At 45.2% G+C, this 26,440-nt stretch overlaps 1 protein-coding gene across 3 annotated transcripts in view; it reads left to right on the top strand.

Moving 5' to 3' along the window:
* BCKDK (branched chain keto acid dehydrogenase kinase) overlaps positions 1 to 20,586 on the top strand; it is a 232,964-nt gene extending 212,378 nt beyond the window's left edge. For all 3 annotated transcript variants that reach the window (XM_078652492.1, XM_078652494.1, XM_078652495.1), the window contains exons 12-14: positions 1,814 to 1,903; positions 2,251 to 2,412; positions 19,399 to 20,586. In XM_078652492.1, the coding sequence (XP_078508618.1) occupies positions 1,814 to 1,903; positions 2,251 to 2,412; positions 19,399 to 19,543 (397 nt within the window). In that variant the 3' untranslated portion in view covers positions 19,544 to 20,586. The remainder of the gene's footprint in view (positions 1 to 1,813; positions 1,904 to 2,250; positions 2,413 to 19,398) is intronic.
* The last annotated feature ends 5,854 nt before the right edge of the window (positions 20,587 to 26,440 follow it).

Here is a 26,440-nt window from a genome sequence, read left to right as displayed (position 1 = left end):
TTGTTACCTCTAAACAATCCATCTCGAGGTGGATTGTGTCCTGTAAACAATTGTGTTATCAAAAGGCTGATAAGACCTTAGGGGGTAAACCTAAGGCTCATTCCACCAGGGGCAAAGCTGCCACGACTGCTTTGCTCCGTAGTGTTCCAATTGCAGAAATCTGCAAGGCAGCCACTTGGAAGTCGGTCCATACCTTTGTTAAGCATTACTGTCTGGACAATGATGTCGGGGCAGATGCTCTGGTTGGGCAGGCTTCGCTGCGAAATCTGTTCGCACAGTAGTGGTGTTATTTCTCTTTTCTCCACCGCCGCTTTGGTGTGGGGATGGGCTTGCCATTCTATTCACTAGATTATGACTATACACAGAGATCCCCTACTACAGAAGGAGTAGTTTCTGTCCTGTAACTCCAGTTCTGTAGTAGGGGTATCTGTTATAGTCATAAGCGCCCGCCCTCCTCCCCGGTGGAGAGAGATATTTATGTAGGAAATACTACAGGTCTGGCGTGTTACGCCTTCAAAAAGAACTGAAAGTAAAAGGGACCTGCAGTGCATTCTGGGATACTGTGAGGCTTCTGGAAAGTTCTCTTAATGGCACAGTATCCTGTTTTGAGCCACATAATGGCAGCCTATGGGTCTTGTCTGTCCACTTCTTCCTCTCTATCATTCCAGAGGGTTTTGCTGTCAAAGGCAAGGTTTTCTCTGTAAGAAAACCCTGGACAGGCTGTGCTGTTTGTGGATTTTGGTGGAATTTCTAGTTGAAGTACTGGACAGTGTAGCCTGTGGATAAAGGGCTGCATTATCTGTCTTTAAATTCTCTCTTAAGTGTCTGTGCAGTTCTGCATGTTTTGACAACTTAAGAGATTATTTTTGATTGCTCCGGGGTCCGCGCACATGGGCGGGACTATTCACTAGATTATGACTATAACAGAGATACCCCTACTACAGAACTGGAGTTACAGGACAGAAACTACTCCTTCTCCACCTGTTCGTGGCCCCCACTGCTGCTGCCAAACTGTATCAGCTACGAGCGTTTCCCGCAAAGCGGGAAACACGAGAAGTGTACAAAAATTCCAAGGGTGGGGAGCGTGGTTCTCCTCCTCTTCGTGGCCCCCAGTGCTGCTGCCAAACACACAAAGTCCGATTTGCGAGTGTTTCCCCTAATGTATGTATGTATCTGCATTGGCTCAGTAGCTCTTTCGGATGTACTCTCTAACTGGCTCAGTGTAAATACTCAAGCTTCCATTCGGTTGGTACTTAATTAGTTGTAACCTCATAGTGGTTATCTACAGGGTCATGAGATTAATTTATTCAAGCCCTGCCAGCGCTCTGTGAAAAGCCATTTCCTCCCTTGGTTTTCTGAACAACACTAGGAAATTGTGTTTGAAGCTCACAGTGTAGCAGCTTCTTGTATTCACTGTTTAAAGCTCCATGAGCTGCCTCCAAGGCTACCTCAAGAATAAATCTTGCAAGATCACAAGACATCCATTATGGTACATTTTAATTGATTGTAGAGCTTTCTGAGCTGTGACCCACTACCCTAAGTGCTTTGAAATAGACTAGAAATTGCCTGAAGTTCCCCTACAGGCGGACCTGCTTCTGTTAGAAGAGCCTAGTGTGACCTAAAAGCTTCTTGAGTGGAAAAATGCTACAGAAAGTGCCTTATCGACTGAAGCATCTTGACTGTCCAAAGGCCAATTAAGGGGGAATTTCTGCTGTTTTGCCCTAAGGAATTTGAAGCAATTATTAGATAACTTGACAACTGTATCATATTTTCTGTACCATTGTAAGCACCTGCTTCAATTTTGATCTTTTAGGGCTACAATGGAGAGCCACCTGGACACCCCGTACAATGTTCCTGACATAGCCATTACGATTGCCAACAACGATATTGACCTGATCATAAGGTAATGAGGACCATTTCTATAGACTTCACTGCTCCTATGCATTCCCAACATTGCAAGTGGAGTGTCGGTATACCCATCTTTATTGCCAGGTCTACCCAGATAATATACTAGAGTATAAAAACGTTTGTAAGTTTGACCCCTGATGATACAAAAGATTCCTGCCCTATATGGAGAAGCTTCTTTCTTCTATCCCCAAACACTCATGACTCCGAATGGTGCTCCCAACTCCAAGTTAAAGTGCTGCTCTAGTTTGTCTATCTTCCTACACCTGAATTACTTAAATTCTTGCACCCATGTCATCCCCAGCACTTCTCTATCCATCGTTATACTGTGTTTTCTGCCAACAGAATATCAGATCGAGGTGGTGGGATCCCCCATGCTCACCTTGAGCGAGTGATGGATTATCACTTTACTACAGCCGAGTCGAGCACCCAGGATCCCCGCATGAACACCATGTTTGGGAATATGGTAGACATGGTCAACAGTGGCCAGTCTGGACCCATGCACGGGTAAGGGTGGCGTAATCCCTTCAAAATCTCTTTCATAATACAGTTAGGTATTTTTTACAACCCGAATAGTTGTAATGTTGTATATGTGATATAAAGCTGGAGTAGGCTTGCAAGAACTTGGGTTAAAAATGTATTTGCAAAAACACAAAAACAACAATTGGTGGACAGAATGCAGAACAATGTTGTACATTCACCCCAGTACAGAGATCTGGGCCTTGATCGATAGTTTTTTTGCCCACCATGCCATTCCAGTTTGGACCCAGCCTTATGCAAATCAGTCTTGACCCTGCCCCCAATGGGAACAGTCCAGCCCGAACTGCCAGGCCAGGTCCTCCCTGGATTGGAAACAAGCATCCCAGGACCGGGTATGCCCAGACGTTGGTCCCTTGCTCACTTTGCCACTCGATTAAAGCTAGCCTGGCTGATGAGGGCTGTTAGCCCGAAACCGGTCCCAGGATGCTTGTTTCGGGTCCACGGAAGACATGGCTTGGCAATTCGGGCTGGACTGTTCCCTTGAGGCACGGGGTCAAGACTGATTTGCATAAAGCTGTGTCTGAACTGGGATGGTGAAGTGTGCTAAAGAAGCACGATGGATTCAACCCAAACCTGTGACTGGGGGTGAGTGTCTGAAAAGTTTCAGCGCTCCGTCCATCATCTCTTTGTGTTTGCTTTGTTCGCCCTAAGTTGGCAGGGTATGCCCAGACGTGGGTCTCTTGCTCACTTTGCCACTGGATTCAAGCTAGCCTGGCTGATGAGGGCTGTTAGCCCGAAACCGGTCCCAGGATGCTTGTTTCCGGTCCATGGAAGACATGGCTTGGCAATTCGAGCTGGACTGTTCCCATGAGGCACAGGGTCAAGACGGATTTGCATATAGCTGTGTCTGAACTGGGGGGACGAAGTGAGCTAAATAATGATGATTGATTCAACCCAGATCTGTGACTGGTGGTGAGTGTCTGAAAAGTTTTAGTGCTCTGTCCATCATCTTTGTGCTTCCTTTAAAAATGTTTTTACCATTTTCCCAAATTCTAAACATCTGAGTAAGTATGGGGCTTTGTATAGCACAAACCTAGATTGCGAAGCATGGGTGAGAATGGTGTGCTTCATTTCACAGTAAAGCTTTTTATGCAAAGGTAGAGCTTGTCTTGTTCTACCAGCACATAGGGTGAAGATGGAGATGGCAGTAGAGTTTTGTGAAAATGTATTCCATTGCTGCTTTTTATACACACGTTCACATTCATGACACAATGTACATGGTTTCTTCCTGCAAGTTGAATTCTCCTTTGGTAATAAAGATCCTTATGGCATTATGGAGTCTTCTTTCATCTTTGATTTTTTTTTTGGTCTGAATGTAGATAGACTAACAAACCCACAAGAAGTTTGGATTTATTCGATTTCAAGTAGTTTTTGTTGGGTCCATTTACAACATTCTTTTGAACATTGGATTAACAACCATTCCTTAACTCCTTCTGCAAGGCTTCATATGTTTTTCTTGTTTAAGATTAATGTTTGATGGCCTGTGCAATGAGTAATACAGGAGTTTCCCTTATACAAACTTAACTATGAATTATATGTTCCCTGTACACAAAAATGTTGATGCTAGACTTTGATGTTTGGCGCAGCGTATTTATTTTTGATTTCCTGTTGATTGCACTGTTTGTATAGTTGGGATTAAGTTGTACTTTCCATTGGAAAACATTTTTTTTTATTTGACCATAACTTTTGACCAAGTAGATGGATTTGCATCACATTTGGCAATCGCTTGCTGCAGGCAGCTAAAGTCCAGTATGCCAATTTTCGTCCAGGTCCATAGAGGGAAAACAATTTAAGGGTAGGGGTAAAAATTGATGTTTTTCTATTTTTTCTCCTATGAGACATTCTGCTTGCACCTACTACTGAAACCGCTGGACAACTTTACAGTTAACTTGGCATAGAAGAAGAAATGTACTCAAATTGTGTATTTTTGTTTGTGTTTTGTGTAATCAGTGCAGTAGCTTTTGAGTCATAAGTGTCTAAAAAAGCTGCAGCGCGTGCTTTAAAGGATAACACCGTTTTGTTTCTCTGCCATTTATAATTCACAAATGCAGACATTTCATAGCATTAATTATCAGAGTGGACGACGCAGCAGTTTCTCCCATCGTTCCTTTCAGATGCACAGTTTCAGAGTTGGTACAGCAAACTGAGAACAAGATTTCTCTTGTGGTGGCCATTTCAGGATGCCGACTTGGTCTCCACGTCCTGGAAAATAATATTAAAAGGACATAATAAGGGAGTAGTGTGAGCACACCCTGACCGTAGTAGGGTCCTGCCTTGCAATCTACATCCTGCCTTGTAATAAATAAAAACTTAAATGAGTCATGGGATCTGTGGCACTTTCTGTGAATTAGCAGATACTTGTCACATAAAATAGCGGCTGCGATACCGAGATGGGTACTGCAGACCCTGGCACCATTTTAGGTGTCTAGGATTCGATCTTTCATTTGGTATAAAATCCACCCTACCTTGTATTTTTACTAAATGTACGGCTCCAGTGGCAGCACAGCTTAGAAATGAAGGGTTGCCAGTTTAACTTGTTTGTATGATAGCTTAACAGCCCAATCCAGATCCAGTATCTCAAGGACTTGGTCTAAGGCAAGCTGGGTTAAGAGATATTTCATGTCACTGGGAATACCATATTGGTATCTTGGCTGTCTAATTGAATTAAAGGCATGAAGACTACAATTCCCAGAAAGCACTAGGTTACTAAACCAAAATCTAAGACCGGCAATGATATCAACATGAAGCAGGTGGTACACAATGTGTACTAAACTCTGAGAAGAAACACTCATTTAAACCAAAACTCCATTCCTGCTTGTACCCGATCAGAGAGCAGAAATGCCAGTGCATGCTACCAACTAATATTGACTTGCAGGCTACCACTGAGCAGAAAGCATCTTTCATCATTAAAATAGCACTCAAAGATGAGTCCAAAAGGAAACCTTGCACAAATCCTAGCATACTGTGCAGTATGGATGTATGACGATACATCGCAAACTAAAACAACACGTGCTTTTACAACGCGGTTTTTAGTTCGCATGTACCGTCACAACGCATGTTTTTTCAACGGATGGCATTAGTTTGCTTTTCCTTAGAAATGAATACTATATGCCTTTACATCGGACCCAAGTTTCCCGCATGTATTTAAATCGCAAAATATCCCCCAAACACGAACACACTACCCTACAAACACACAGTCCACAGTAATACCCTACAGTACAAAATTGAAAACTACCCTAAAACAGTACTCAAAACACGACCCTACCACTACGAACAGTCTGTCTCCTTTAAATGATACACTACCATACCGGACCTACTTACACAACCCTAAAGCCTAAACCAATACCATACACTACAACCTTGTGACACTACCCTAAACCCTATAGTCTAAAACACTAGCATTCACTACAGCCCCCTTACACTACCCTAAGCCCTAAAACCTAAAATACTTGCATACACTACAACCCCCTGACACTACACTAAGCCGTAAAGCCTAAACCACGAGATTACACTACAACCCCCTGAGACTACCCTAAGCCCTGAATCCTAAAACACTAGCATACACTACCACCCTCTGAGACTACCCTAAGCCCTTAATCCTACACTACTACCACCTGAGACTACCCTAAACCCTAATCCCCCTTACTTCTCTACTTCCTCGTGGTCATCTCTGCTCCGGTTTCCAGTGTTCCAGTCCCGTTGCCAGTGTCGCCGTCTCTGCTCCCGGTTCCTGCGTTGCTGTCTGTGCTCCGACGCCATTACATCACATGCATTTTAAAAGCACATGCGATGTATTGGCCCCCGTCGTAAAGTGTACGCGTACGCATGCGACGTAACGGTATGCGTAGTAACACATGAATCACCAAAATGCAACTGAATGAAAAATGTACTGTGTGAATGTCAATGAAAACATGCCAGTGGATCTCTTTTGTAAATCCTTCCTTACTATGACCAATTCCATCAGCCTAATCCTTACTTTAAAAAACAAAAACAAAATGGCACTGTGGAATTTGCAACCGCTTTCTACATTGTGTAAGACGAAAAGTGCTATGGTGTCCGGCAGTAAAAATTCGACTACGAAATGTCTGCACCAATGTATTAAATATCTGGCCTCTGTCTCTTCAAATAAAGGAATTTTGATCTCCATAATAATGTGGTAATCCATTTACTTCAAATTGGAATGAAGCATGATCACTCAGTATGCTAGCTAAAAGTGCTCTGGTAGTAGAAGATGGGTGCATAGGTGTGGCCTCACTGAGTAGTGTACTGCGATTTGAAAGACTCAGTGACACGTGAGAGTGTATAATTTATGGAAGTGAAAGCTCAGCAGAGAATCTCAGTGATTGAATTTTAGTAGCCCTCTGGTAGCCTGACTGAATCCAGGAGTAAACACTTAAGTGGAATAGTTGGGTTTCTGCTTACTGTCATCTCATGTCTATTTTATCAGTTTGACAAATCAATTATAACACTCACTCTCAGAAATCTACAGGTCTCGGGCATTGGGTGACGCAATTCCCACACCCAGACTTCATTTGAAGAGAAGCCTGCGACGAAGGAGGCAGTAGGACGAGGCAGTGCCAATCAAGTGAGCCAATAAAGGTCAAAGCATGCTGGATAGAGAGGAGCTTGGGTCAACAGATGAGGTATGAGGAAGAAGATGATGAGGCATAGTTGGCGGCAAAAATAGTTAGAGTGTGGCAAGATCATCAGGGAAGGAGTGAATGTTGGCGTGACCTGATTTAGCTGCTCTGCCAATAAATAGAGCCTAGGAGACGACCATCAGGTCAGATAGTGGCCAGTGATTCGACCCTGTAGCCGAACCAGAAGACTAAGTGTTGAGGCCCCTAATGACCACAGAGAGAAGATCAGACTGAGGTCTTACTGTGAAGGCCTCGAACCAGGGAACAGCTGACCTGTCAAAGAGGGGCTGGTGACACAACAGTGAAGTAATCAAATCTGCGGGAAAGCTGGCAGTCAGTGAGGGTCACTTGACTCAACCCTGGCACCCCAACACAGAGGAGTGAGTGGTGAAACAGTATGGAGGATAACCTGATGGAAATCAAGAGAAACAACCTGGGAACTGCCAGTGAAGTCTTGTGTCTTGACCAGGGCCCAGTGCGTATAATGAGGGATCTGCATTTATGGGGGATTGTTTGTTCAAAATAGCAGAGCACGGCTACCATCCCAGCCGGAACATGCAGCACCCATCTGGAAGGCTACGGATGAAGCGTCCGAAAAGAAGAGGTGGGTGGCGGCAGATTCTGGAATAGAACATGATCAAGAACTTCAGCAGGGGGAGGGTTGCTGCCGCATATGATGGTGGAGCTAGGCCCACAAAGCCTGGAGATACAGGATTATTAGGTTATAAACATTATTGCCCATTGGAGGAGACAGACAGTGGCAGAAGGTTACACCGAGAGACAACGCATGCACCAGCGGTTTTATTGAATCATTTGTAACATGTGGACACAGGGCAGCTGTGAGGCAAATTAGCATCAATGAAGAAATAGGTCAACAAGTCAGACCACCAACTGCAGCAAAAAGGGCTAACGTCGCATATCATAAAACTGCCTGTGAGAAAGTGGCTCTATATATACTGGACAATAAGGAAGTACAGTGTGTATAGAGTCCACAAACCCCAAAGGTATAACAGAGGTTAAAGTCAGGACTGACCATACTCTCAAAAGTGGTAGCTTGGTCGAGCAGTAAGGCAGTACCAGAGGGCAGTGCAAATCATTTGTTGTACACACTCAGTCATACAAAAGGGGGTGGTGATGGACGGAGCATCTGAACCAATCAAACACACCCAGTCAAAAGATCTGGGTTTAATCCATCACCGTTCTTTAGCCCACTCTGCCACCCAAGTTCAGACATGGCCATATGCAAATCAGTCTGACCCTGTGCCTCATGGGAACAGTCCAGTCTGAACTGCCAAGCCATGCCTTCCCTGGACCGGAAACAAGCTTCCTAGGACCGGTTTCTGGCATTTCAGCCATCTTCAGCCATGCTTGCTTGAATCCAGTGGCAAAGTGAGCAAGGAACTCACGTCTGAGCATACCCTGCCAACTTATTGTGTAGATGTGCAAGCAAAACAACAAGCTACTGTGGACCAGGCTGTATTAAAAACACTTTTTCAAAGTACTGCAACAGATACAGGTAGCCACCGCTAAGGAGGATACTGCTATATAGTCTATGCATAGTGTACAATCTGCAGCTCATATGCCTCGAACGGAAAATGCTACTTACCAGTATGCATCTGTTGTTGGCATGTAGAGCTGCAGAGTTGTACACGCCCACCCTCCTCCCAGGATACATCTATCTGATCCAGTATTATCTTAATTAGATACATCACGCATGGACACCTTTCTATTTCTCACTTCTCCATCTAACCCTACTGGCAAAACAATCTAACGATGGAGCCGAAGCCCATGCGCACTGTTGACCGAAGGAGGAGTCACCAACTCTTCGAAGACCAAAACAACATGCAAACATCCAAGCCCAACACCTGGTGGCGATCTATGCATAGTGTACAACTCTGCAGTGCTACACGCCAAGAACAGATGCATACCGGTAAGTAGCATTTTCCTCTCTTATTGGCCACCCTTTGAGCGGTTATATTCTTGTCAACTGCATTTTCTTTTGTGGAAAGTAGCATTCTTCACTGCAGTACCTTTTTTACATTGTCAATGAACTACAGGCTCTGACTGTGGAGGATCTTTTATTCAGGTCCATAAAGATTAGGTAGTTCGAAGGACAGCTTAAACAATTGACTTGCCAAGCTTATTTCCACACTTTCAGGAAAGAAAATCACACAAAGTAGATGCCAAAAGAGTCTACATGAATTACATTGATTTTACAAAATCTATTTGGAAGACAAGCAAAAGTTTGTTGATGCTGCCAAGCCCCACTTAGGAAATCCTATGTGCATAGCATGTGTGACTGTGTCCACATTATCTGCATAACCTACAATCTAGTGTTGGACTCGGACAATACAAATTGTTTTTGTTTAAATACGTTTCTTTGAGTCAGAATGAATCATGCGACTCCTACCTTAGTAGCGGAATACCCATTGGCACCGACTCCATTGTTAGATTGTTTTTCTTCACCATCCAGTTTGGATGCTTTCCGACCAGACTGCTGTACTCCATGCATTCAACGTTTGTGTTTCGAGCCGGTGTGGTAGGAACTTTGACCTCTGGTGCAGAGAGAAGCACTTAATTGGCACCTACTTTAATTCTGTTTTTTCGTCGGCGTTGTCTAATGGAACCTCAAGATAAGACTGGGACACTTAGACTGGGTCCTCCAACCGTCTTGTGGCACCCATGCCCGGTCGGGGCACCTGCTACTTGCCTTCCTTTGACTCTGGAGAATGGTAAATTGCATTCCTTTGACTCTGGAAAATTTGATTGAACATATGTCCTTTAAAAAAATGCCCCTGCTGTGACATGAAATATCCCTGGACTGATCTACACAAGGGTGTAATCTGTACCGTTTTCCAGATGAAAGGGAAACCTAGTGTACCGTCTGCTTAGGGTTTTGCTGTAAAAAAAAACTTTTGGCAGCACGACTGGTGCACATCATGATGTAGCACTAATCCATTGACACTATGGCTGAGTTCTTTGGTGCTCTTGATCCCCTTGGAACAAGGAAGAGGAACAAGAGCACGTCTAATCACAAGGCCTGCCTCCGCGCCAGCCCAGCTAGAGGTAATCCAGTCCGATGGCTCAGAGTCAGAATAATTAGCAGGAAGATGTTCCCTCCATGTGTACCACCAGCCCTCAAACCAGATGTACCCCAAGGGTTGTGACTATGGTTGAAACCCTACATTGTAAAACTCCCAAACAGCTACACACTGAGGAGAGCACCGCTGCTCTTGGGGCTGACACAGAGTAAGGCATCAGACCCAAAGAGGGACTCAGCCAAAGGGCTACATGATCATCGATCTCCTGGCTCCAATAAAATGAAGCAACCATAGAAACAGAAAGATTTGTGGGCGCAGCACCCCATTTGAACCCAGAAAAGTGTCTGCTCTGGAGCCACTGTTAATTCCGTTAACACTGGCAGCCCCAAGACCGCCCTACACCTCTGGCAACAGTGACTCTTAAAGACCGATCCTCAAAAGACTGCAGGAGGAGATGGATGAGACAGTGGTGAATCTTCATTCCTCCATACACACAGAAAATGTCTTCCAAAAACCCAAATATCTTGGAGCAGATGTGCAAAAAGAGGATGGTCTGTTTTGAAAAGAAACACTCCACCAGATGCTCTATCACAATACAAGCATTTCAAGGAAGCAACAACTATTCCTCCTCCTCACCAGCTATTTCACCACCACTTCCACAGCAAGTGACTCCTATAGCACTCCTTCACAATCCCCACCAGGGTCTCCACTACCTTATTCAGATACCTTCAGCCCAATACATGCCCTCCTCTTGAGATTTCTGAGACACCCTTTTACCCACGACCTTTTACCCACGACCCACAGGCAATGTGTCAGGGGGTTCAAACCTAAAGCTTGTTCCACGTTAGGGCCTCTCTTCTTGATTACGTCGTCACATACCATATGGTCGTAGAAAGAACTGCATTATACCTTAAAGTGGATATGCTTCATGAAGTTCCTTCAAATTTAGAAGGGGGTGCTCAACCCCACCCCAAACATCCTTAAGGAACCGGTCAGTGCCTGGGTAGCTACTCCCAGAGTGTAGAAGAAAAGCATGTCTTGTCTCTCAGACCCTATCTACATCAAAAGACACGTTCCTCTGGACTCCTTGGTGGTAAACCGGCCCTTAGACGTGCCTCTGCACACGCCACAGAAAATGCTCTCCCACTGGATAAGCAGAGCAAAAGAATTGATGCTGCAGGGAAGAGGGTCGCAGTAGGAGCTGCCACACCCTGGCTGATTGCTAACTTGGTGGATCGGCTCTTAAGATACAATAGTGCCCAGTGTGAGTAGATGATAATATGCTACAGTACCTCCCAGAGCAATTTAGGAAAAGGTGGGCAGAAAATCATATTAGGGTAAAGTCCTCTCCAACATCACCATACAGTGTGCCTTGGATACTGCCAAAACATCAGCAGCGAAAGTTAAAATCTCTGTGATCCTATAGAGACATTTGTGGCTCCATATCTCTGGCTTCAAGCCAGAGGTGCAACATAAACCTTGTTGGCCTACTTTTTGATTAAGAGCACATTTTTGTCCACACACCACCCACCTGGGGCTCCTTTTGTAGGCAATCATACAGAGGTGCAGCAAAGGCCACTTCCTCAGCACGGCCCAATTCTTTCAACGCCTGCACAATCTTCAAGCAGGCAGAGAATATATATGTGGTTCATACAGGGCTAATCTAACAGAAGCAAATATAAAAGGGATTCCCACTAAAGGAGAATCTGCCTCGTAGCATGGAATTGCCACACATCCCCCGTTCACCCCACATCTGTTGGGGAATGAGTACAGCAGTTTCTTCCTATTTGGGAAGAAATCAACTCAGACCACTGATTCCTAAGCCTAGTCCTTCACTGATATTGCCTAGAGCTCCTTTCCACGCCACCAAACATTCCACCCCATGCACCCAACTTAAGCGCAGAACATCTTCACCTTCTTGAAGTAGAGCTGCACGAAGAGGCCAACGTGTTGATGCACTTGCAACACCAGGGCACAACGGTCCACTCTGTATACTTTATAATCTCCAAAAAAGACCACTCTAAGACTATCTTTGATCTCAGGCTCATCACCGGATATATGTTTTCAGAACAGTTCCATATGCCAACCCTTCAGTATGTTATCCCTCTGCTGCAGCAAGGTAAAATCATGACCACTTGGATCTAAAGGACCCCCACTTTCGAATCCCAGTACATCCACCTCATTGACACTGCCTTTGATTAGTAAGTGGACAACACTACAAATTCAAGGTTATACCCTTTGGGGTTACCACAGCCTCAAGGGTGTTTACAAAATGCCTAGCAGTCGTAGCTGCCCACCTCAGGAGGGAAAACACACGCATCTTCTCCACTCTCGACATTTGGATGGTCATTTGGATGGTCAAGAGAGCAGCAAAAAAATGGGCCACCGTCCATTCCCTATAACAAGGGTAGTAAAATTACGAAAAGAACAAATGTTCTACATGGAAATCTTTTTTTAAAAAGATTTGACAATTTCCTTTTCCAATATTGTTTATCATTATGCTGTTCTGTTGGCCTGACAGGCCCTGTTTCCATTTAAACTGCTAAACACATAAAATGTGTCTTGACAAAATTAAAAATAAGGTTTCAAAAGTACGAAAGAGTACATCAAACCTTTTTCTAATAACTGACTAAACACGTACTATCAATGACGCAGATATTTCAGTTCTTTATTTGAAACATTGTATTTAAGAGACTGATTATCATGTTGTGGTCAAACAAAAGGTGCTCCAAGTGATGGCGCGGTGAGAAGTGAAAATAAGTGAGCCTTAACAAATAATGGAAAGAGTACAAGGATAGATATATGATACAGAGATTTCCTCTCTACAGAATTCCCGTCATTAAATCCTTTATGGAAGACCTTAAGAGTCATTCCACCTAGAGTGGCACTTGTTCCTCTCTGGAACCTCAATATAGTACTCAGAAGACTCATGGGTCCCCCATTCAAGCTATTGCATTCCTGCTTTTTGCAATCTCTCTCTTGGAAAGTTGCTTTCCCTCTAGCCATCAACTCAGTGATGCTCATAAAAGCTCTCACCTTCCTAGAGCCTTTACCCAAGTTCATACTAATAGGGTTGTTCTTAGAACATACCCTAAATTCCTTCCTAAAGTGGTCTCTCCTTTTCATCTTAATCAAAAATATTGAACTACCCGTCTTTTCCTCTCCTAGATTCTGTGACAGAATTGTTCTTTATACTCTAGATATTAAAAGAGCCTTAATATTAATGACGTGCGAGGTACGGCTCGCGAATGTGGTGCTTCAGTTATCAATGGGACACTGTACTGGGAATGTACCTGGAAGAATCTTTGATGTTGCTTATAATAAAAAGAATTTACAAAAAAAAAAGAGCCTTAATCTACTCCATTGGCAGAACCAAACCTTTTAGTATAACTCGATGTTTGTTGCTTTTGCCAAACGTCATAAAGCCCCCTGTATCAAAGGCTAGCATAGCTAGATGGATTATTACATGTATTAAGAATTGATAATTTAAAGCCAAAAAGGTGCTCTCTGCTCCATTTAGGCCGCTCTGCACTATGAACTAGGGAGCAAGCATAACTTTTCTAGGGAGTATTCTCATAGCTCACATTTGCAAAGCAGATAGCGTTTAGTAAAAGCATGTGGAGTTGAACAGCTATTTGGGGATATTCTTGCCCATTAGAAAGCTAAAGTTGCCTGCCAAACAGTATTAGGAACTCTGTTAGACATCTGACTAGCCACTGCTTTGGTGAGTACTGCTTTAAAGTCTATGCAGAGCTTGTGCATCTACAACACAGGGATTTGTTACCCTGTAAGCATGTGCTTGTTGCTTGTAGTGCTGTAATCACATGCCCCCACCCTCCTCACCAGAGTCAGTGTTGATTGCACACCTCTGTAATGTCAAATATTACCTTATATACTATTTGGATTGCCACCATATTATTATCTCTAACCACTTCATAAGTAAACTCACCCACTGTGCGGAAACAATCCAATAATGGAGTTTGTGCCCATGCACATCCCCTAAAGCAGAAGTCATAGGATACTTCATGACACAAAGAAACGTCTTGGACAACAAACAACCTGCAATGTCCAAACCTAACACTAGATGGGTGGAGAATGCATATAGTAACATTCTTTCTATGTCGCACTTGCAAGACACACTGCTAACTTTAACCTACTTAATGTTCCCCAAACCATTGTCCACTCTTGCAATTTGCCTTTAGCTCTCTACCTCTTTTGAATACCCTCCATCTTAATCCGAGATCAGTATCCTCCTTAAATGCCTTTGAATCCTTTCATAAGTACAGCTCTTTAATGCGTTCATGTTTACATCCTCTCTGTGGCTTAATCTATAATGCATGAATTTCTTGTTGATACTTTAATTGCAGATTCCTCACCTTTAGAATATCCCTCAGTGCCAGTCTGAATCTGGAAATGTTGTCAGCAGTACTCCTGTTAGGTGGTACCATGTGGCTCTGTGTTAGCTTTGTTTTGCGCTGGAAGTGATGGAGCAGAGCCACATTTGGTGTCTGGGCTTTGGGCACAACACTAAAAGAAGTCATGGACTTCACCTAAGTCCCTCTACTGCTATTGTGGTCGATCCCTGGACCAATCTGTCATGATCCAAATCATCAGGTAAGTCCAAGGCTAACCAGGACTCAATCACATCCTGTCACTCTATTGAAAGAGATGTTGAGAGGGTGTTGAGGTGCCATTTGGTCTTGCTTCTGACCCCCAGCTTGAGGAGCAGATTCCGCAGTTATTCCCGATGTGCCCCGAGTTCCCTGATCCATCGCAAAGCCACAACAAGTCAAGTCCTTTAAGGAGGTAATGCTGCCTATTGTTGGCAGTGTTCCGAATCTCTCTGATGTGCCTTCAGGCCCAAAAGATCTGAAGGGGCCTCCAGTTGGATTACAGCCAACAGATCTGTCCTATGTGCTCCTCAGACCAGTACAATGTGCTCCTCAGACCAGTTTCGGGGTCTGACCGATTCCAGTGCCAGCTTTCATTCCTCGTCAGAGGCTTGCATGATCACTCTTTGATCAATGCCAGTACTGGCATTACCAGTGCTGTAGAGGAATCCAGTGCTGCATGTGATGTCTGTCCCTGCTTGGAAAATGTCTCGACCGTGACCGAGGTTGCGCTGCAGTGCATCGGGTTCCTGCATAGCCTGATTCTGACATTGTATTGCTGTTACTGCTGAGTCATCCTCAGAGGCTCCAATATCATTTTGGTTTTGATTCAGACCAGAGTCTACCTTTTGAAGTGGACAGTGGTGATGAGCGGGGCAATTCACCCCAAATTATGATAATGGCTTATATATATGGACCAACAGGAGGCCAAACGACTTGATACTTCCTGTCATACATGTTGGTTTCATCTCTTGGGCCCCTTCAAAAGAGAATGGTTCCTTGGCTGTTGTAATTCGACATTCTGCTGCGGTCTTAGATTTACAACTGCCTTCAGTAGAAGTTAAACGAATGTCCTTAAGGATGTATTCCAGCCTTGACCTGCATCTTCTGATTCTTTGATGGGCACTTTGGCTAAGGCTTGCTTTTGCCCCACAATGAAAGATGAGGTGGCCAGATGCCACAGACCGGAACCTGGTGACCCTGATATTCTTACTCTGCATTCTGCCCCATAGTGTTTGATGTTCCAGGCTTCAACTAGCGAGGTAAATCGCAATTTATTCCCTGTGACTTGCCCATGGACATGGATACTGAGGATTAAGGCATTTGAGAAACTAATGTTCTCCTCTGCCAGGCTATTTGCTTGTTAGGCAGATACACGCATGCCCCCTGTAACATTACCAAGGAGGTCTCGCTGATGGTCCTGGAAAATGTAGTGCCTTCTTGGCTCACACCATTCACAATGCAGCCAAATATGTAATCTGTGCTGGCCTGTGTATAACTAATTTTCTGGGGCGAGCAGTTAGCATGGTGCTCTATCGCCATGTGTGGATGCGATCCATAGGTTTTTCAATAGACATGCAAGTATCCCTTATGATTATGCCTTTTAATGTATCCTTAATTGGTGAAAATCCTGACCCTGTCTTCGATTTTTTTTTTAAGGAGGACCGGGAGATTCATTAGGCCTCTCAACCCCCTGCCAGTCAATCCCGCCAGCAGTTTCAGCCTTTCATGGGCTGCTCAAGGGGGCTGGCGTACAGATATCGCTAGGTCCATTTGCTCCTCCTGGGCCGTCATCCCGCATCTTTGGTGGCTGTGGTTCACACAAGCATCACACAGGTCCCCAAGGGCACTGGTCTTCCAAGTTCTCCTTCCCTGCGGCATCAGCTGCCAAGCCACTTTAGTTTGCCCTTAGTGGTACATACTCATCCTGTGGAAGGAAAGATCTAACACTTTCTCCTTGGAAGGCAGTACATCACATTTAAGAGACAGTTCCTACAGATCATTCCGCAGGGCTATGCCCTTCCGTTCCTTTCCAACCCACCGCAGCTTCTCCCACACTAGAATGCCTCTCAGAGGAGAACCTTTCCTACATGCTGCAAGAGGTGCGAGCTCTTCTTTCCATAGGGACCATCAAGAGGGTCCTGGACACAGAGATAGAGACAGGTTGTTAATCCCACTATTTCCTCATGCTGAAAAAAGATGAAGGCCTCTGTCCTGTTTTAGATCTTCATCCTCTGAATGCCTCAGTGGTGAAGGACATATTCAAAATTCTACCTTTGGCACAGGTTCTATCTGCCCTAGATCTGGGCAACAGGATCTTGGCTTTGGACCTGCAGATCATATATTTTCATAGACCCGTCCTGCTGTCTCACAGATATTATCTGCAATTCATGGAGCATTTTCAGTTTGTCATGCTCAGCTTTCTGCCTTATCCGCACCCCTTGGGTGTTTAATACAAAAATGATGGCGGTGGTTTCTGTCCACATTGAGAGGTTAATGGTACTAGTTTTCCCCTGCCTTGGTGACTAGCTATTCAAGGCAGGCTCACCATAGTCAGTTGGTGATCACCTGGAGCAGAACTTCTCCAGACTTTGATGGGGTTCTCGATCAACATGCCAAAGTCACACATCTCTCTTTCGCGGAGTCTTTGTTTTGTATTAGCTTTCTTGGACATGATGCAGTTCAGGACATTCAAGCTATGATCCCTCTATTTCAGCCTTGGTCCTTTGTCTCTGTGACAGTGTTCCTGAGGCTTCTGGGACGATTTGCCTCCTGCTTCTCGACTGAGCCAGGTGGTAAATGCGGGCACTGCAGTGGAATGTGAAGTCTCAGTGGGCCAAATTCCAAGTAAACCTGTCCGATTCCATCCAGGTTTAGGAGGAGACTGTATGAGATCTGCAGTGGTGGCTGTTTGACCAATTGGACCAGCGCAGACCCCTCTCCCTTCCCCACCTAGAGTGGAATGGGGAGATGGTACTGTTGGATGCGTCACCGTTAGGTTGGGAAGGTCATCTGGGGTCAACATCCCAAAGGGATGTCATGCTTTGTCATAGGGCTATTGCTCCTCATTGGGCCGGTGCCGCAGCCCAACGGGTGCCACAAAGGGTCACTTTGGCGGATATCTTTTATTGGTATGTCATATGATGAATGCAAGGTAGAGTCTAGGTGGGATGGTATCTCGTGTGATGATGTGGGTTATAACTGGTCACGGAGGCCACCAACTATTTTTAAAAACTGGACCGCCATGTCAGATTAAAAACCTTTATAGGTAAATGCGACCAAGTCCAACCGTTTTGGAATGTAAGAGAGGATCTCTCTATCGATGCGAACTTTGTCATGAAGTCAGGGAAACTAGTGCCTCCTGAGGGAGTGAGGCAGCAAGTCATCAACTTAGCCCATGAAGGCCACCTGGGCAGGAGTTTGTGCAAGAACAGATTAAGAGCAGACTATTGGTTCCCAGAGATGGACCGTGAAATGGAGGAAAAAGTTTGTGACTGTTATGCTTGCAGCATCAGCGACAAGTCAAAAATCACCAAGCACGCACCATTAATACCAGTTAAAGTACCTGAGGCTCCGTGGAGTAAACTGGGATTTGATATCACAGGACCTATTCATGGAAGAGGTTCACAGGAGATGTATCTTTTGGTGCTGATAGACTACTTTACCAACTGGATCTCTCATAAATTCGTGGTTAACATCAACACCAAAGCTTTGATAGGTTTCTTGAAAGAGGTGTTCACGAGAGAGGGGTTGTGAGTTCCTTCTTTAGGGTCCAACACTGGTCAGTCAATATGTTTCGTGCCCCTAGTGGTCAGGAGGACCCATGACGCTTCGTCAGGACAGGAATAGTGAGTGAATTTTCCTACCCAACGAATGTGTCAAAAGTGGTGCCCTTTGACATTTGACCCCTTTCTGTGGTGTGATCTCTTTCAGCTATCTAAAAAGTTGTTTTGTGCTCCATGTCCGAGAGCACAGAAAGAGTCTAGCAAGAAACTGATGTCAATGCTTAGGGGTGCTGCTTATATGCGGCTCTGCTCTGTCACTTTGGGGGCGGAACTAAGCTAACGCGGATTCCGCCGCATCACCTAGCAGCGCACTGGAGTACTGCTGAGAAAATGTACAGATCCACTCTGGTGCCTTGGGATATTCTAAAGGTAAGGAATCTGCAATTAGATAGAGTATCCACCAGAAAGAGCTTTACCAAAGGTAAGTAACGTGTTCAACTTGCACTCTTCATGTATGTACTCTCTTGTTTATTGTCCTAACTTACCAGCCGGTTACCTTCATGCACATGGCTTTATGTTGTAACCCGGTCAATCATGTTATGCTCTGCTGGTTTACTGTGTACATACAGCATTTCTGTTAAAAATCCTATACAAGGCTTACTGATGGAGGATATAGGCTTAAATCATAGCTTTGATTTTGAGATCAGAAGCTTGATGAATACATTTCTATTGTAGGATAGAAGCTTAAATGATCAGTGAAGTTCTAATTGGAGGCTGGCTCTGATAAAAACATCATATTAAACATCTGGAGCTTAGCACATGCTTTATCATTGGAGGATATTAGGGTGTAGCTCTAAATTGAATGCCTGAAGTTTCATGCATACTGTTTCGCTTGTTTTTAAATAGTTGGTATTTTATGTCTATTTGACTGATGATATGATATGCTAGCTTAGTACATGGCTCAAGGTGGACATTGGATGATTTCATACTTGTTTTAATTGCCAGTTTATTTCATGAATAACAACTACTGATGCCCTTAAGCTTAGAATAGCACCTTCTACAGGTGACCCCGTTGAAGTCCTGATTGTGGTAACCTATGTCGTTGTTTGCTTACTCTTATGTCATCTGCTTACATATTATTCTTTGTTATTTCTAGCTTTGGGTTTGGGTTACCCACTTCCCGCGCCTATGCTGAGTACCTGGGCGGATCCCTTTGCATCCAGTCTCTACAGGGTATTGGAACAGATGTCTACCTTCGCCTCAAGCACATCGATGGCAAAGAGGAGAGCTTCCGCATATAAGAGGGTTCTACCATAACTCGAACCTTCCTGACATTCAGTCGCCTGTAGGGGACCGCTTACTCAGCGTTACCAGCCAGGCCCACTTAAATGTTTCATGGATGTGCAATAACCCAGGAACCCAGTATCCAACCTATTTCTTTCCTCCCTGACTGAAACTGATTTCCAACTGTGTGACCCATGGACTGGGCCATTCTGAATAGAACTTAACTCCCATTATGGATACTCTAAGCATTGCTCCGCAGTATTCTGAGATAACCACTTGACAGGTTTTTGAAGTGACATTGTTTTCTTCCTTGTGAGCGTCTTTGCCAACACCCTCGGACTCCAGTTGCACTTGAGAGGACAGGGTGGCCTTGTTCGCCAAGTGTCCTATGCTAATAGCAGGGTAAAGGAGGTGCCCTGTCAGATGCCTAGCTGTGTATGTGACTTTTGAACCCTTTGCCATTCCCAGCCTGGTGCTGTTAGTCTCCATTTTCTGTGTCTGACCTGAAAATGATTCTGAACTTTTTCCAGTGTTTCGTATTTTCAGGATTCTTGTTTTTATTTGATGTTGGATAAACCAGAAAGAGTTGAAGGGAGTCCAAGATCCCTTCCTTCCACCGACCCCCATTGAAACTGATCTTGAAGAGTGCTATAATAGAATAACTTGCTTATCTGGTTTAAGACATGATTTGGACGTTCTCATGCGGGATTTTCATCTGCTGCCAGGTGGTATTTACCAACGTTTGCAGCGTCTGCCCTGGTTCGACTGAATAACATTTTTCTTTTTGACACAAAAGTTGTTCTCCTTGAAATTGGCAGCAGGGCGTGGATAACTAGAATGCACCTGCTTGAAATGGAGATGTACTCCAGTGGCCTATGCAACCAAAGACAAATCTTTCAATGGGAGGGTTGACTGAGCTCCAAAGACCCTTTCTTTTATCCTATGTGGCTAATGTTAAGTGATGAACCACTGTTAACGAACATGCTGTAGGAGTTTGTGACCATCTGGATCGGGCCATATGTGCCCCAGTGATTTTTAAGTAAACTGAAATTTGAAAACAGTTGCTTAACTGAGTTTGATTTACTTCATACTAAAATTTAACTAAAAGAAAACACAGTAATACTTGTATCCCTGGCTCACAACAATTCCCCAGATCAACCCTGCCTATCTTTCTCCCAGTGCCTAAATTAGCAGTTTAAAAACGCTGTCTTCAGTGCCTGTATTTGGATTTCATGTTGTGCTTAGCTGCTAGGACTCTCACTGGAGCCAGAACTTTAGAATGGTGCATTATTAGCCTTCTTGTGCCAGCCTGATCATTATAGTTGGATGTGGCATCCTCTTACTTGACACACCTTCTTTCTATAAATGTGTTGGGCTTTTGTTTTCATAACAGGGCAAATACAAGGGTGTGCAAAGTCTGCTCTCCCAGGCTTGACTCAGTCTTCGCTTGAGTGGCCAGCATTCCCACACACATGCATGCTCAGCTTCACTAACACAGTTCCTTTCTTTTGTCAATGCAGTCTATTCTTATGTACGTACTATTTTAGAACAAAGTGTCCTTTTCTTTGCAACAAAAGTTTGCCCTCGATTACTAAATTAAGTCACACTTAGATTTGCCAGTGATCACTATCCTCTACACAGAATTGCTGTTGCGGAAAATGGAGCAAGGTTTCTCACTTTATATGCCTGTTACACTAGCATTTGCTTCACTGATCACAATCTGATAGATGCGCCTTGGCCCTCAGTCAAGAAGAACCTACCAGCCTGACGAGGGAGAATATATAAGGTATGACCCACGTCTCGCTCGTAAACCTATCTGAACGTAATGTATGTCTGGCACTTAACAAAACCTGCTATAGACTGTCAAGCATTTGGTTTATTGTGAATTACTGGCACAGTTTCCCCCAAGTGTGCACACCCAAGAAATCCATACTGTTATTTTTAAGGCTTTATTTAAGATACATTTAAGTGCAAATGATATGCATGAATATTGCAGGTATGAGAATAATAAAAGCAATCATAAAGTAAAAAGATTAAAGTTGGCAATATATACATTGAGAAAGATTCCTTCGTATCTAGTCTGTGCTAATAAATGTATTGGCACTAAAGGTTTGACTTTCTTTGAGGGTCTAGTAATTGTTTTCCATTGCGTACGTGAACTACAGCCGCAGGACAAGGCTACATTATATGCATGCAGCCACATTCTGTTATTGAATGATCGCTTTGGTGCAGATACACAGAGAACTGCTCAGCTCATTCTGGATTCCAAAGCTCCTTTCTCTTTGGGGGAAGCACAAGAGCCTGCATATTTTTTAAATTTCTTGATATTATTTTGATGAATTACCTTTGTGACACGTGTTTTATTGTTAGAAGAAAAGCAATTGAGTTCAGTTGCATATTTATATATGATAGAGACTTCTAGTCTCAGATTCCTTACCTTAGAGTTATCCCCATGCATCAGACTAGATCCGGAAAACTTTCATGAGCATTACCCCATCGCCGGTAAGTGGTGTCGTTATTCACTGTGTGGTGTCATTGGCATCGCCGCGCCGGAAGTGACATGCATGATGCCTATACAGGCTTCACCCCAGCATGCTGACGTCATTTTTTCTCTTTCCAGGCCAGTCAGCGCAGATGCGGTTCTGAGCCACCCCCAGTCCCTTTTTGGACCGTTTTGTCAAATACTTTTGAGACCATGTATCCTGGTGTGGATGGCTAGTTTTAAGCCCTGTAGTGCCTTTCACCAGTAAATGTCGGTGATGGACCCACACCTCCTCTGCCCCTGGTGCCTCCAGCACAACCATGATTCCAAGACTTGTCGATTGACGTGCCATACATCCCAAGGCCTTGAGGGAGTGCTCCCTCAAGCTCCTTGGTGCTCAACATGCGACACAGTGACAGTCTCGATCCTGGTCGAGAGTAAGGTCCTGGATTCGATCGTGGACCCACTCCAAGCGCTCTTTTCCAAGTCGTTTGGGCGTTCGAGTAAGTCCCACAAGCACAAAAGAACAAGAAGTCAAAGAGGTCTTCGACTTCGCACCATCTGCTGGGACTAGGGAGGGCCGTCTTCAAGGCCTGGCTGCACGGTTTAGCCTGCGCCTGGGCCGTCTCCGAGCCTCCTCGAGTTCCCAGGAGCCGGAGTGACCCTCGACCAACTCAGTGAATTTTATGAGGCCATGCACCTCATATTTGGGGGCCTTTCCCTGCTGGAGCGCCTTTGGGCCATGCAAGAGGCCCCTACTGGGCTTCTGCTGCTGGGTTCCCCCTGCTGTCAGTCAGGATCATTGGCTCCAGGAAAGGATCCTGGCTGGCACCAGTTGAGCCACCTTGACCTTCCCCAGCTCCACTGCCGACATCCTCAGCGCCATCCCCATACTCGGACACAGAGCCGAACGAGCATCGTCTGACTCCGTCCCCGACTAGAGGCATTCCATCCAGGCCAGAGCCTGTGCCCTATTTCTGTGGGCTAAGACTTTGGGATAACTGGGAGGGAAAACTTGACCTTAGATATCACCAAGGACACCTGGTGTGAAGATTTGGGGGAAGGCAGAAGACTTGACCCATCCCAGATACTGGCTTTATTTCTACTCCTACTATCAGTACAAAGGAGGGAGATTAATTTGCTGTGGTGGTGAGGAGGATCCCCAAAGTCCTGGACCTTCAGCTGCCCTCTGTGGCTTTCGAGACGAATGCCTTAATGGAGATAGCTTCAGCCAGGAATCTCCCCTTCAAACCACTTCACCTGTTCAATAAAACCCTCACAATCGTTCTACTTGAGGCCTAGTCCAAACCCTGCACTGGCGCTCCTGTGAATAGATTAATTGCCTGCCGCCATCGCCCCACCCCAGGGGACCCCAATTTTCACTCCATCCCAGATAGCTTGGTGGTCCAAGCCTCTGCTTCCTGAATAAATCCTGTCTCATTCCCTAGCACGCCACCGGACAGAGAATCCAAGAGGGTGGATATCTCTGTCTACCTGGGGACACAACGCCGTGATACAGCTACGACACCGTTTACAGAGGGGCCTATCACAGCCTGCATCTTCGTTTTACTGACGAGACGGTACAGGAACGCAACTCCGCCTTTTCATACACATCATTGAATCTAAGTGGGAGACACACTCAAAATATAGAATACGCACACCCGGTGGGAGGACTATAGCCAAATTAATTCTTTTTCTAAAATTGGCTTTCCCCACTGGGGAACCTATGACCTTTTGGGGATACTTCCAGAGGCTATATTTGAATTATGGGAGAATAAACAGACTTTTCCTTCCCATCGCAATTGGCCAGTGAGTTTCACACATTTAGGGTCTCCCAGTTTAGTTACTCAGACAGCTAAATATTGGTATTTTGGACAATTCAAATCGTTTGGATCCCCAATTTCTTTTACTCAATAAGCCTTGAAGTTACAATCGTAACAAAAACGCGTCGGCTGTTTCCATCGTTGCCTACAGGGAGGCTTCATGAACATGACATCCGTGGACCAACTAGTGATATCAAGCATTTTGTAAAAGAATATGTTTGTATTTGGGATTGCAATTTGACCATTGTGTTTCTATAATTTTAATGAAACATTGTCACCTGATATTAAATGGGAGTTTGCAGAAGTTCAGATGATTGGTCAGGTTTCCTATGAGCAATCACATTGTTTATGAAATGTAAATGTGTCAGCCTATTGATAATAGTGATATAACTTTTGGGGAGTGCCGAGGTACATTTGTTTTGTTAAATCTTGGGAAAGAATATGCCTTCTTCTGCCAGTCTAGCACTGCGTGCCTTTTACTCCCATTTGCTCTGGGTCTCGGTTGTTGCTTTTGGTCTTGGAGGAAGCCCAAGCCTTACTCTCCCAAGCTAGCTATTGCTGATCGGAGGGACACAGCTAAGGTCCCCCGATTGCTGTGAGCTGGATACGACCAACTAACTTTGCAGAGCAGTTTCATGGTTGGTGTAGGCACCATGCCTGGTTGAAATCCTCTGGCTTATTGAGGGGATGTCCAGGCCTTGCTCATGGACATACTCTTTGATGGCTCCCGTCTCAAAGAGACAAGGTTGACTTGGCACTGAAGAGCTTCAAAGACAACAGGGCGATGGACAGGTCCTTCGGCCTTTCCAAGGCCGCTCGCCAACCCCAGTCCGCCTTTCCCTCCTTTCATGGCCAAGAAGGGGCTTCCAGCCGTCTCTCACCCTGCCCAGCCACCATGGCCTGCAGTCTTCCCATTCCTTGCATTGCTGAAGGCGCAGTATCTTCAGATCTTGTGGGTCAGGTAGCTAGAGGTCGGGACAGTCCATTGACCCCCTTCCCCCCCCCCCCGAGCCACAGCCTCCAGTATAATTAGTCTTTCCTCCGACCATCATGGACATGCATTATGTAAATGTAATATACTTGTAAAGCGCACAGCTGCCCCAGCAACGGGGCGTCCCGGCGCTGTATAACTCTGGGGAACCCGTCCTGGCTTTCCCTGTGGGATGGTCCCTTGCTGGGAGTCCCCAAGGTGGAGCCAGGCATCCCCGGAATTGGTGGGGCCGTTGTGGAGATTAGGCAAGCTAATGCCCAGAGTTGCCGAGTGGAACCCCTGATTAGAGTAAGCACCGAAGCGAGAATTATCGAGTCCGCTGACCAAGGTCCACGACCCTGCCGCATCGGGAATTGAACCCTGGTCCCAGGCTGACTTCTGCTCTCAGGCCTGCCGCCTCTAACCAGTGAGCCACACTACTCTACTAGACACGCTATCACATGCACCATTGGAAGTTGATAACATTTGACCTCTGGATTCTCCAAATTTTGCGAAGGAGCTGCTCACTCCCCTTTGTGACTACCCCTCCACCAATGCCACCCACTTGCGACATGCTGATGGAGGACCATATCCCAATACTCCGCGAAGAAAAAGGACGGAGGCCTTCATCCTATCCTAGACCTGTGCCCTTTCAATTTCTAACTGAAAAATGAGAAATTCAAAATGGTCACGCTGGCTCCAGTATTGTCTGCCCTGAACCTGTGAGACTGGATGGTAGCATTAGACTTCCAGATTGCATACTACCACATTCCTGTCCTGCCTACCCACAGATGTTACCTGCGATTCACGGTAGGCCACAAGCACTTTCAGTTTGCCTTTCTCCCCTTTTGCCTTACCAGCGCCCTGTGGTTGTTTACCAAGGTGTTGGTGGTGGTTGAAGCTCCTCTGCGGAGATCATGGGTGCCAATCTTTCCATATCTCGACGACTGGCTGTTGGGCGATCATCACTCACCTCCAGACTTTGGCAAGCTCATGCATTCTGTGGGGTTCACTATCAGTGTGCCAAAGTCAGACCTAACTCCCTCTCTGATTCTCCCTTTCATCTGAGTAATTCTGGACATAGTGCAAATTTTCACCTATCCTCCAGAGCGGTGAGTCCAGGATATTCTGTTTAATTCCAATATTACAGCCTTTATCCTGTATTTTGGTGAGACTGATGATGAAGCTGCTGGGTCTCGTGGCCTTCTACACCCTGCTGGTGAAGCATGCCTGATAGCACATGCAGACTCTCCAGTGGGGGCAATAAGTCCCAGTGGGCACAACATCAGGGAAATCTCCCTGACCTGCTGCAGGTATCAGAGGTGACTACATAAGCTCTGCAGTGGTAGCTGACAAACCTTGATTGATCCAGTGGCTGGCCCCCGCTCCCTTCCCCATCCAGAACTGACGTGGTGACCCGCACATCACTTGTGCGTTAGGGAGGCCACCTGGGAGAGGTAGAGATCAGAGGACTCAGGTCTCCTGCTGAATCCCAGCTCCACATCAACCTCCTGTAACTGAGGCTATTCGCTTTGCATTAAAATCCTTCCTTCCAGCCATCAAACAAAGGTTGGTTCAGATGTTCACGAACAACACCACTACTGTGTGGTGGTGCAGCAAGCAGGGCAGGGTGAGGTCA

The sequence above is a fragment of the Lissotriton helveticus genome, chromosome 7 (genome assembly GCF_964261635.1).
Source record: "Lissotriton helveticus chromosome 7, aLisHel1.1, whole genome shotgun sequence".
Lineage (NCBI taxonomy): Eukaryota > Metazoa > Chordata > Amphibia > Caudata > Salamandridae > Lissotriton > Lissotriton helveticus.
The sequence above is the reverse complement of the archived record's forward strand: the minus strand, read 5'-3'. Positions and strand labels throughout refer to the sequence as shown.